The following is a 13660-nucleotide window of genomic DNA, read 5'->3' on the forward strand; positions in this document are numbered from 1 at the left end:
GGTACGCATATTAGTATACGTAATCAAAACATGACGTCATGAATGTGTCACGCTGCTGCTGATTGTTCTTGTCATTCGAGAATTTTGCCGTGCCTTCGCCATATTTATGTTACTGAATCACAGACCTATTTTTCAAAGGTTAAACCCAGTTTTTAAGTGTTAATCAATTCAGTGTTGTTAAATTTGGAAACCACATTTTAAACTACAAAAATGGAAGACCAAGGAGGAAGCTCAGGCCCTAGAGTAAGCGATAAACGTTTGGCGCAGACTCAAGCTAAAGTCGATGAAGTTGTTGGCATTATGCGCGTTAACGTCGAGAAAGTTTTGGAAAGGGACCAAAAATTGTCAGAACTAGACAATCGCGCGGATGCTTTACAGCATGGAGCAGCGCAGTTTGAACAGCAGGCTGGCAAACTGAAACGAAAGTATTGGTGGCAGAACCTAAAGATGATGCTAATTATGGGTGCTATTGGGGCAGTTCTACTTATCATAATCATTGTGTGGGCAACGTCCGGGTCGGGCGGCGGCACTACGGCCGCGCCGGTCACCGAGGCTCCTGCCGCTGGCGCAGGCCGATAGTCATCAAAACACCTATAAACCTTTGATATGGATACTTATTTATGCTGCTCTATACATATAAAAAAGCGAGTTTTATAACAAAATGCGACTGAACAGTATGTAAGAAATCTATATTTTGTAATTGAAATGATTAACCAACGCACACATATTCCTACTATAAGATATACACCTTGGTAAACATTTTGATATTTTTCTATAAATTGTATTGAAAGTAACTGTTGATGTACTGTTAAAGTGGATGTAATTCACTCATAAAAGACTTGTTTACAAATTGTTATATGTCTAAAGAGAAATAGTAAAGTTAAATTATCAAGTGTTGCTTTTGCAAAACTTTTGTAAGTTTACAACAGTTATAAATATGTAATTTATAAAGTGGCCAACTATTGTACAGAATCACTTTGTGATAAGTAGTATTAAAGATAAAGATTATTATAATATTTCAAAGCCTATTTTACTAGCTGGTTTGGGTTAACAGTTGATACAAAGAACTGATATTTAACTGCACAATAATTGTAATGTGTAACTAAACATTGAATGTGATTGTACTCCTTGCTTAAAGAGGAAAAAGCCTATGTAATCACTGTTGCAAATCTAATATATATTAAGTTAGATAAAATATGTTATTTAAAGCCAATTTTTGTAGCACTTTGTATAAACTAAATCAAGGACTTATTTCACATTATGCTGCTTCACAGTCGGAAATCCTACGAACATGATTCTGGATCTATTAAATGTTGATGCATACTGTGGAAAGGTCTTGTGGCACAAATATTTTTAGTTTTAATGTATGTTATATGTAATTAGCACATTCTGTTTGTATTGATCATACCTACTTAATATTTTATTTAGTTATGTCTTTCTTATCAATATGTTATAATGCATTTTCAAAGATTACTAATTTTAGTGGCAGTTGGGACCAACTTTGCGCTTATATTGCACAGCAACTGAGGTCAAGTTACTAATTGGGTCTTGTCAGTAAACCTGTTCAATGTTGTATGCAAAGTGTATGTAATATCATAATCTTAGTTGTTTTGTATTCTTTAAGAATTAATAAATATATGTATTTCTTCAATATTGTGTCATTTTATACTTGGTGGACAAGTATTCAGTACTTAGCATGTTGTCTTATCAAAGGTGTATGTATGCTTAGACTCTTATCAAAATTGTAGATTTAGATAAAGAGCCTGTGATTCATAAACTCAATAATTTCATGGATCCAGCTGTTTTATGCTCACTCACTCTTCTTTGTTTAGTTTTTAACCGACTTCCCAAAAAGGAGGAGGTTCTCAATTCGGCCGGTATGTTTTTTTTTTTTTTTTCTATGTATGTACATCGATTACTCCGAGGTTTATGGACCGATTTACGTGATTCTTTTTTTGTTCGACGCGGAATAGCTGCCAGTTGGTCCCATAGTCATCAAACAGGATCTGATGATGGAAACCCTGAGAAATCGAGGGCAACCTTCGAAAGTTGTAGGCATACATAAGGTAAAAACTTGACACTCAGGCATATGCCTGAAAGCACTATTCAACAGTGAAGGTTTGGAGCTGACCTGATGATGGAGACCAGAGAGGGTCGAGGGAACTCGACAACTGAAAATGTAAACTACCTCGTGTTTGGGCTTATATTATTTGAATTGACTAGACCTTTGCAACAATGTAGGTTCGGAGCTGACCTGATGATGGAGACCAGAGAGGGTCGAGGGAACTCGATAACAGAATATGTAAACTACCTCGTGTTTGGGCTTATATTATTTGTATTGACTAGACCTTTGCAACAGTGAAGGTTTGGAGCTGACATGATGATGGAGACCAGAGAAGGTCGAGGGAACTCGACAACTGAATAAAAAATACCTCGTATTTGGGCTTATATTCTTTGTATTGATGAGAACTTTCCACTTATATGGATAGTGACAAGTATTTGTATCACTGAAAAGCTGTAAATAAAAAACTTTTTTACAAAAAAATTAAACCGACTTCCAAAAACACTAAAAAGCAAAAAAAAAGCTAATTTTAGGTGCATCGGCCTAGAAGTCGGTGGCAAAATTAACTTAGTAACATCCATTAGACACCGACTTCTAGGCCGATGCACCTAAAATTAGTTTTTTTTTTGCTTTTTAGTGTTTTTGGAAGTCGGTTTAATTTTTTGGTAAAGTTTTTTTCAGTTACTATTGAATGGAGTTCTATGGAAAATAGTAAAAATATTTACTTTAAAAAATTACACAATGGAAATGGTGTTCTTATAGAATATTTGTGAATAATGTGGAGATTGCAACTGATTGTGTTAATGCAAATTATTATCTATTGCCAGACTTCCCTATTTTTATGATTTCATATCACTAGTTTCCTGTAAGGAAATAAGCAAACAGTGAAAAAATGTTAAGTTATGATTCCTAGTAGCATTCAATTAACCAGTAAAATTATTATGCTGTGGATTAGTACCTATTCTAACTAACAAATGGTAATCGATTCCAACAGGTTTTCGGTTGGCCAGTCTTACTAGTTAGTTTTTGTGCAATAATGTAGTAATTATGCAATTGCTGGGATATAGGTACCTAGTATTCCAAAACACTACTATGACTGTTGCTTATTTGCTGGTAAGGTACCTACCTTATTTAGTAGGCGTAATTCGCCTTTCGAGTTATAAAGCCGTTGACAGTGAAAGCATCTTAACTTTTCTTACAAAATAATGTAAGACCATCCATCACACCTGTCATCATTGAATGGATGTACCCAAAAGTTCTTATGAGAATCTATCTACTAGGATTTGTATAAAAGGCCAACACGCCTAATCACAGTATCACACATGCGCTAAAATTCATTTACTTTCTAGTCCTACCCCAAAATATATCTTCAAACTGATACACTCGGACACAGATGGATGCTATTGTACAGTATGAAGGCTATTGTTATCATCATCATTAATTTTAAAAGCAGTCTAGATTTCATGTGAATTAAAATATCAGACCTGTGTTTAATTTTTGCTAAAATTTTAACCTCTGATAAGATAAGGACGAATGGAAACAGCAGTTGGTTTAACGTAGGCGGTATTGAATTTAATTATAATAAGCCTGACACCTACATAATGATAATGTGTTGTCCATAAATGGAATTCTCTCCGGCCTGAGCAGCATAGGTACTTGCAAATTGGATTACTAACATATTTTTTATAGAAATAATTATTATGTACTTGGGAATACTTACATAACTGGCCATAAATGGTTAGTGGCAAAGCATGCGGAGTATTCTTTTGTAAATAAGCTTTGTTGGCGAGTCGAAAATAATATAGCCCAGTCAATTGATAATTCAATTTATCGAGAATTAATTTCCGGTAACATACTAACCGTTAAGGTCCATGTTGTCATAAGGAAGCTGTGAAATAATACTTGATAGGAATAGGACCTACTCATTTGTTGACAGCAAAAGCAGGACGCTTGTAAATGTTAGTTCTACCTACTCTGAAAAAATGATGAAAATGATATCACGCACACATTAGTTCATACAAAATTATTTGTATGACTGTAGAACTTACCCTTAACCCTGCTAATACCACATACAAAAGCATAATGAAACAGAAAAGAAGCTAAGCTTTGATGACGGACCTGTAATCCGGTAGTAAAACAAACGTGTTTTTTCTACGTAGGTACCTAACACAAATGTGTTTTCTACACACAAACGTTAAATAGTTGCTATAAAAGATTTAAAATTAGGTAACGTGACCTCATCTACCTTTGTATATTTATAGTTACACACAGTTACCGAACTGTTTTTTTATTACCCTGGGCTTATCTAAAAGCTTACACTGACAGCAGTTTCAAATATCCGCCGTGTTGAATAAGGTTGGCTTTGCAGTTTGCCTAGTCTCAACTGCACCTATGCCTGAGGTTTTCGCAAGCTATGTGTGTGCAAGTTCGCAACTTTAATGATTTTACATAACTGAAGCGATCGATACCTATATGAAATAGGTAGGTAGACAATCTTCAACCCTGACTTACTTAGGTACTGTAAGCGGGCTGATGTTGCGTTGGGGTGATTGGTTGGTAGGGTTTCTTAGGTAGGTAGGTACCAGGAATGCATATAAAATGATGAATTAGGGCCTAAATCCTAAGATTGAGGTGGATAGTATCTATTGAACCTCCGAATCAAGGACTGGTGCCACCGATAACGCCTGACGAAGTCCAGTTGGCTCTTCGCCGCATGAAAAATCGGAAAGCTGTCGGAGCCGATGGAGTCCCCATCGAAGTATGGAAAGCTATGGGGCCTCGTGGGGTGGGCATCCTAACAAACCTATTTAACCGCGTATGGGACACCGGCCGGATCCCGAACCAATGGAGACGGAGTATCATCACTCCAGTCTTTAAGGGCAAGGGGTCTGTGCAGGAGTGTGGAAACTATCGCGGTATAAAGGTCATGTCCCACACCATGAAGCTCTTTGAGCGGATCGTCGACTCTCGGCTCCGGCAGGAGTGCATTGTTTCGGATTGTCAGTATGGCTTCCGCCCTGGTCATGGAACCATGGACCCTGTTTTCGCCCTAAGGATCGTGATGGAGAAATACAGGGCGAAGAACACATCTCTGCATTTCCTTTTTCTGGACATGCAGAAGGCCTTCGACTGTGTGCCTCGCATGATGATCCTGTGGGCGCGGCGGTCCAAAGGGGTGCCAGAAGTCTATGTTGACATTATCCGAGACATGTACCGGGATTCCGATTCAGTGGTTCGGACCGCTGTTGGTGACACTACACCCTTCCCTGTCACCGTTGGAGTACACCAGGGCTCCGTCCTTAGTCCGTTTCTGTTCAGCGTGATACTGGACTCATTGTCCGAAAGCATCCGAGATGCGCATGAGCAGCCCCCGTGGTTGCTCATGTATGCTGACGACATCGCGCTGGCAGACGCGGACAAGGGACGGTTGGTGCAGCGTGTTAACATGTGGAAGGAGTCACTCGAGAACGGCGGTTTGCAGCTCCATGTGGGGAAGACCGAGTACGTGGCCTGCAACTCGACAGATCCCACCTCCGTCTGCATAGACGGTAATATGGTTGAGCAGACGGACCAGGTCATGTACTTGGGATCTGTCCTTCACGCGTCTCGTGGCATCGATTGCGACGTCAGGGCACGAATTTCGGCGGCATGGGCCAAGTGGCGTGAGGTGTCTGGTGTCGTTTGTGACCCTAAAATGCCGGTTAAGCTGAAGGGACAGGTCTATAAATCCATCATTAGGCCTGCCCTTTTGTATGGCAGTGAAGCGTGGCCTGTGCTTGAGCGGCACAAGCAGGAGCTGCGGGTCACGGAGATGAAAATGCTGCGCTGGATGTGTGGAGTTACGCGGAAAGACCGCGTTAGGAACTCGCGCATCCGCGGCAGCCTTCATGTCCGTGACATTGCAGACAAACTGCAAGAGTGTCGCTTACGCTGGTACGGACACGTTTTACGGAAACCGGCCACTTACGTGGGGAACAAATGTCTAGCCATGGCGCCTCCGCCCGGCCGGGGCAGACTGGGTAGACCCAGGAAATGCTGGCTTGACGTCGTAAGGGATGACATTCGTGCCAATGGACTAACCACCAGGGATGCCGAAGACCGAGCGAAGTGGAGGAGAAGTAGCAGGAAAGCGGACCCCGGGCCCGGAAGGGCAACCGGGACAACGCTAGGATGATGATGATGATGATGATGATGAACCTCTAATCCCAAATCGGAAGCATCATGTTTATTCCGATCAACTTTCCGGAGCAATCGATGCAGTGATGTTAATATCTAAAAATAACCAACACGCCAAGGCAACAACCAAGTCAAATGATTTATACAAGCGTGCAAATATGTACGCAATCAATTTACCCTCGCACATCTAGGTACATAGTAACTGGGCCGTGATTAATATAAGCATTGTGATTGCCGACCAACAATGGTAAAAGTAGATACATGTCAGTAATTTAACAATAGGAATACCTAGGTCATTAATAGGTCCAATTCAGTTTAATTCTGAAGGAATAGGTAAGAAGATAGCATGTAGATAAGAAGATAGATGTTCATGACATATAAAACCTCATTGGAGGATGTATTTTATTTTTAATTATTCTTAACTGTCAAGAACAAACAAATGAATGAGACTCTGGACTGGTCCTTCGAGCCGGATCACTTCCTATGTTCCCCACAAAATTAAATAATTACTTCTTCAATAGCACGCTGGTGTGGTGAAATGGGAACATAAAAGAAAAAGGCTTTCCAGTGGTGTAAATAGGTAAAAATAACTTTTATTAATTTAGAAGAATATATAAACAGTGCTCACAGGGAAAAATGTGTATCCAGAGTCTCATTCATTTGTTTGTTCTTGACAGTTAAGAATAATTAAAAATAAAATACATCCTCCAATGAGGTTTTATATGTCATGAACAATAGAAGCAATCAGTGCAGTGAAGATGCACAGCTCGAGGTACTTAGGTATAAGAAGACAAGACGAAATACCTACATAGATACATGGTTGAGATGATAGTTCACCTCCGTGCATCTCAAGACTGGAAATGAATGATCTATACCTACATATAATAAATCTGTAAAAAAACTGTGTCTGTACATTGAATATATAAAAAAAATAATAATAGGGTGGGGTTCAGAAACAGTAATGGAGCACAAATCCAAAAAAAAAATTCTGTCTGTATGTCTGTATGTCTGTTTGTTTGTACACGCTAATCTTCCGAACTACTGAACGGATTTCAATGATTTTTTCTTTGTTGTATCAGTATTAAGCCTGGTCAACATATAGGCTATAATTTATCTTCGAAACTTGAAGACCTGATGCAGAACTCCAACAGACCAACAAAACTATAAGAGATACAAAAATGGTGCCGTGGCAAAAATTGTTTCATGTGATGAGCATTTTCAGCTGAGATAATAAATTTTAAGATCTGGAACACCTGATGTGGAACCCCAAGAGCCCAGCTTCTCTGTACCATATACAGGTATGACGTTTTAGCAAAAGTTGTTCAATTTGATAAGCACTTTCTATTGACTTATACAAATTGAAGATCTAAAACACCTGATGTGGAACTCCAGGGGCCCAGCTAGACTATAGCATATAGAAGTATGACGTTTTAGCAAAAGTTGTTCAATCTGATAAGCACTCTCTATTGACGTATAAACATCGAAGATCTGGAACACCTGATGTGGAACTTCAAGAGCAATACTATACTAGAAATGTATAGAAATGAATGTTATGAAAGAGGTATCAAAAAAAGTAATTAGTCCGTCTTTTAGATAACCCTAAAATAATGGACACGTATTTTTCTTTTCTCTCTCTCACAAACAAATAATAACGAAGATACAACAAAGCTTGAATTTCGTGTTAAGTCACTGCTTAGTACAAATTTTACATACCTAGACGTGGCGTCATGAGCCCCCACTCTCCGACTTTGTTGCGTTATATCTCATTATTATTTTGTATGTCTCTTCCAGACCTCGGGACTACAGAGTTCCGAATTTTTGGGAGGCAAACGTGGGGCCGAAGCCAACACGCTGAAGCCCTTTTGATACAACTTTAATGAAATGGTGACACAAAACCGACGATTATCCCTTTATACACTATAGAAATGAACCCAAGGACAATCCCCGGTGGACGTCGTTAAAAAAAAGACAATCCCCGGTTCTGTGCTAAACTATTGCTAACTATGGAGGAAAACTACTTGGGCTATTGTGTTGGGATGTTAGTGGATGACAATGTATTAGGTACCTACATGTAAAAATGGCAGGTGAAGACTCGCCACCTCACTTACTGGGCCCCCGGGAATAACAAGAGGGCAACAGGGACATGAGCGGCTGAAGGGTGAGGATACCTCGGCAGACTTTAAACGCAGATTACGCGCTCCCTGTGCTTACCATGAGGCACCTACCCTCCGAGCAGGGCTACTAATCCTGCTCTAGCGACTCCACTCTGGACTGCCAAGCCAAGCCAGAGGCGTGAGATCTACCCCCGTCATGGTTCACTCCGACCGGCCGGAGATGGGGGATAGTATACACTCCCTGAAGAACTCAGTATATATAGCCCCGCGGGGTCGCTACTCCCCGTCATCAGCCTCAGATGTCCTGCGGTGCCTATATCTCATTATTATTGTCGTTATTATCTCAAGAGCCTTTGACCCAATTATGTTAGGATCGACTTCTAGTCACGATGCAACTGAGTACCAGTGCAACTGAGTACCAGTTTTACAAGGAGCGACTGCCTATCTGACCTCCACAACCCGGTTACCCGCTCAACCCAACACCCCTTGGTAAGACTTACTGGCTTCTGACTACCCATAACGACTGCCAAGAATGTTCAATGTCAGCCGGAACCTACAGTTTAACATCCCCTCCAAATAACGGTCATTGGTATCCAAAATATACGTAGAAAGTACATACGAACTTAGAAAAGTTGCATTGGCAGGCACTTGCCAGACCTGGAATGAAAGATGCACGCTCATACTTGAGAGATTAGTTCTCTACCCACTAAACCACCACGACTTCCACTAAGTCACCACGACTTTGTCGTCTATTTAATGTTTTTTTACGTAATAATACGTGTAATATTTTTGCCACACACAACTTAAATGCGTACGCATTTAAGTTGGATTAATTAGATCTAGATTTAATTAGAATCACTACTTTTATCCCTATGGTCACGTCTGTTGCGGTTCAGTTCTCAGCGTTTTGTTTAGTCTGCTGTGCTTTTGCCGTTATATCTAATGGTTATGCGTATTCCGTTGTTTTCAAGTCAACGGGCCCTTAAAATTCAATATCAGACTATTCAGATCTTTGATTTTGCTGACCCCGTAGTCGCTGGCATAAGGGACAGGATCCGCGTACGAAGTCGCGGGCAGAAGCTAGTCATTAATAAATAAGTCTTTATTTCTCTTCCACATAGGTTCTTAAAATTAAGTTCACAACATTTTTCAGACCAGTCCTTTGTGGGAGACTGGTATCCGCACTAGGAAACCCTGTCACGCAGATTACCAGGCCCCCCCACGAACATAGTGTAACTCAATATTATAAGTGTACATAACATAAAAACCAATTGTGGCAAATAAAACAAAATCAAATAGAAAATCATTCCAACCATACCTACATGCATTAGATATAAAAAGGTTGTATGGCTATAGAGAATAATGCAACAGCACGGGCAACAATTTCATTAACATTATGTGAAGCGGTGGTGATGCCCCACATTAGTGAGCGATGAACCGACCATGATGTCACTCAATTACTGACAGACTGCAAAGCTTATACTAACGTGCATATTGCACATGGTTTTATGGGTACACCCCAGCAATATAATTGAGAGATTAAGTATTGTATCTGAACTTCTGACTGAACTATCTACCGACTTGCCTACCTATTACAAATATGTCGAAAAGATTCTCATGATGACCTAGCAATTCCAAATGCTGAAGTATTCTCAGTACTTAAGTGTTAATAAAAGATCTAAGTAGGTACCTAGTTGTACATGCATGGTTTATCGTAATCAAGATTAATTGCGTTAATTAGCAAACAGCAAAAACGATATTGTATGGTCTTGGTGCCACATGGATAGAATTTTTTACTTGACTGATATGGTGGACACTTGTTAAGCCAGATGTTAGTTTTAAATGATAGATTAAAAATATTTTGTAATTAATGTTGTAAATAGGATATATTGACCAGCTTTAAATAGGCAAGAATAGTTTTAGATATATCTGTAAAAAGTCTTTTAAACTTTCCTTGGAATTTAGGTGCACTTTTTCAGCAAAAATTGGGATATGAAAGAGCCTTTATTTCAAAAATCAAGCAGCAAAAGTATCTGCCAGCAGGTGGCAGCCCTAGTCCCAACTTTCCGTTCAATAAAATACTAACACTTTGTTTGGAGTGGCAAGTAATTAAATTCAATTAACAGGGCGATTGCTGTATTGATTGGTTACGCAGTACCCACTTCACTCACCTACGTACAATAGGGCAATATTAACAAAGGCACTGCTGATGTTGCAATCACCATATACTCGTAAACAAATGTACGTCACGAGAAATCATAGTCATCACAGTCAGGCTTCAGTAGTGACCTAAGGAGCTGGTGACGTCATCCCTCTTTCAAACTGCCTGAAGCAATCAGGGTGGCTGACGTCATGGTGGTGTTTGCAATCGTAACTGGGCGTAGCTTTAGGAGCTATGCTTTTTAATAAGGACAGACATGCAGTTGGTTCACCTCTGCCTACTTAGGAACTGTTTCCTCAGGTGGTGTAAGTATCTCAAAATATTGTGTGGGTGGAATACGGTTTCAGAGTCCGTGTGACTAACCTATCCATTGCAGGAAATATCTATACAGCGAGAAAAATATTATGGGTAGTAGGAAATAATGATGATATCCTTAAGTAATTTTTGGTTGATAGGTACCGACTGTGGTAAATACAGTTTAATGAGTAAGATTGAGCACTGTTTAAAAATTTTGGCTTTTCATTCTAATTTTACTTTCTTCCAGGGGCATTCCACAGATTTTTAATGAAAGTGGATTTTTTTATTTTTTTATTTTTAGAACTTTGAAAGCAAATAACGTGGTCAGCGTCGGAATCGAACCCACTTCTAAATATTCAACTGTTTGGTGTGACCAATGTGAAATCACGTGAAGGTATCGAGTATCATCGAAACTTTATAGGCTTGTGAGGAAAAATGCGGAAGGCGGCAATCCGACCAGTGTTCCGCTTTCCGCTCTGCTTGTCACCTGCCTCGCAGCGTGAGTGTCACAAAATGGACCTAGCCTTGATCTTACCTAGTCCATTCGTCACAGTTCGTTATTCAAACACTGGGACAACCTTGCTTCGCCGGCACAGGGAACGGATCCTGGCGACGGATTGTGTAGGAACTTAAATTAACCAATTAAAATTAGACGTATCGTCATATCCTTGCAAATGTGATGCTATTTGATTTTTAAGACGGAAATGGCATTTGGCTGGCTAGCAAATGTTATTATGAAATGTTTATAAACCGCATTATTAGCTGGAAACCAGTTATGTTTACATGTTGCTAATGCTTTGAAGGATGAAATCTGTCACGGACGAGATTTACTGCGATATAAATCAACTTTTTCTTTTGAATTATAACTGGTACCATCACAATACCTACGTATGTGTTGTACAGGTTGTGTGTATTGTAGGTATGTCAATCCGAAAGGCCTACATCATGCGATACATAGTTAAAACTCCAGTTTTTCTATCAAAGAAAGTACTTAGATACCTACCTCTAGGGAACTTTCTGTGCCTGATGTAAAATCATGGTTAATAAATGATCCCACATTTCGCGCCAAGTCTTTCAAGATGAACTTCATAATAATAACGTCATTGAGCTGTTCCGTGTCCTCACGATACGTTCGTCCTCGCCTCAAAAATAAATGCAACTTTGGTGTGATCTGCGTAAGAAATTTGACCCCGACTAAGATCAACTTTCACTCTTTATCACTAGATAATTATGATCTCTACCGAACTATTTGACTTTTTTATATTGAGTGTTTTATTTCAATTTATTTATGGTGACTTCCTAGGAAGAGTCCTACCTACGAAGCGGCAGCTTAAGTACAAATTCTGCGAATGCAATTTGGACCTGTAGGGTTTCTTTTGAAATGTAAAGCATGCAGATCCGCGTAATGAAGCCTCGTATGTAAGGTCCTTATAAAGCCTGTTATTAGCACTGTCGCTGTAGGTACTGGCAGCATTACGTCACGAGCTTGCCCCACGTTCTATTCCTAATCGGTGTGGTCATTCACCCAAGCTTATTAAAATTTAATCAACGTACTGCCGCCTTTTGAGGAGCTTATCTGAGGAACTGACAATCCTTTTTTGTGCTATAACTGAACAAAAAATAATGGATGATACCATTTCATATTGTGAACTTGCTTCTCTGTGGTGGGATGTGAATGACCTCTAGGTTTATCGCTTTCATCAACATTCCGGCCCAGACAGTACCGTGCAGTACTAGAATAGCAGTAGTTGGCACGTTATTAGGTATTGCCAGTAACACGGTGGGCACATTCCGAGATAAAGGTAACATCCCATATTCTTTTCAAGTGTCTGCATTTACTGTAACAATTTTAGTGAGCTCTTCAATTTGCAGCAACTGGGTTTAATCAAGTCAATCTATGATTAGGTAAATTCTATAAATTAATTTAAACGCAAATAAAAAAATGTTTTTGAAAATGGATGTACCTATTTGTATTATGCATTGATATAAAAAAATTAAAGAAGCAATAAATCGCAGAGGAGAGCCAGGACTTACTGTTGTATTCAATTCAATCTGAGTAACCTGTTATTCACTACGACATGACTGTATCCATTGAGAGATCGAATCGAGGTGACCCAAACCCAACATAATACAAACAAAAATCAAAAGCCACTTTATATGGAGTACCTACCACAACGCAACAATAGGTACCGAATATTCCAAGATATTAATTGATACCTAAATGACTAAAATAGTTTACAAATCAGAATAAGCACTATTTTAAGAAAATGACGCGGAACGTCGTAATTCACGGCTGCTTTGTTTACCGTAGCAAATATAAACATGCATCATTGTTTTTGACGACGATTCCTGGACGCTACTGTTTCATTGATATAAATAATTTACTTATAATTAATTGATTATCATCGTCTGCACCGTAAATAACTTAAATCAAATAAATCCTGCTGATGTGGGTCTATCTGGACAGAGTATTTGCGAGGAGCGCTCTGTTCGAATGATTATGGACCTAATTTGAACTTAATAAATGGTGCATGATATGCTAATGAATGGAACATGACCGCATTATATCACGTCTTGCCTAGACATATTCATGGTACATTTGGCTCTATAAGCTATGTCCACATAGATGTTAATTAAAATGGTCATGTTGCGCCTTGGCACCGACAGGCGCCAAAGTTTTAGTTGATCTTAACAAACTTTCTTTAAGCCATTAACCAGCCAAAAGGGGCTATCAGTTCATTTTTGAATGTCTTGTTTTGTGGTTTGGACTGTAAGACCCCCTCGACTCTTAAGGCCCGAGGGTATCGTCTGTAAGATTAATGGATAGAAGGTTTCGATCGAAGGGATGGC

At 39.4% G+C, this 13660-nt stretch overlaps 1 protein-coding gene across 1 annotated transcript; it reads left to right on the forward strand.

Annotated features, from left to right (window-relative positions):
• Positions 1–50: 50 nt before the first annotated feature.
• Positions 51–1651, forward strand: LOC124632251 (synaptobrevin-1-like). Its single transcript, XM_047167012.1, has 2 exons — positions 51–1184; positions 1429–1651. The coding sequence occupies exon 1, from the start codon at positions 211–213 to the stop codon at positions 577–579; it is 369 nt and encodes a 122-aa protein (XP_047022968.1). The 5' UTR covers positions 51–210; the 3' UTR covers positions 580–1184; positions 1429–1651.
• Positions 1652–13660: the final 12009 nt, after the last annotated feature.

The sequence above is a fragment of the Helicoverpa zea genome, chromosome 8 (genome assembly GCF_022581195.2).
Source record: "Helicoverpa zea isolate HzStark_Cry1AcR chromosome 8, ilHelZeax1.1, whole genome shotgun sequence".
NCBI classification, from domain to species: Eukaryota; Metazoa; Arthropoda; class Insecta; order Lepidoptera; family Noctuidae; genus Helicoverpa; species Helicoverpa zea.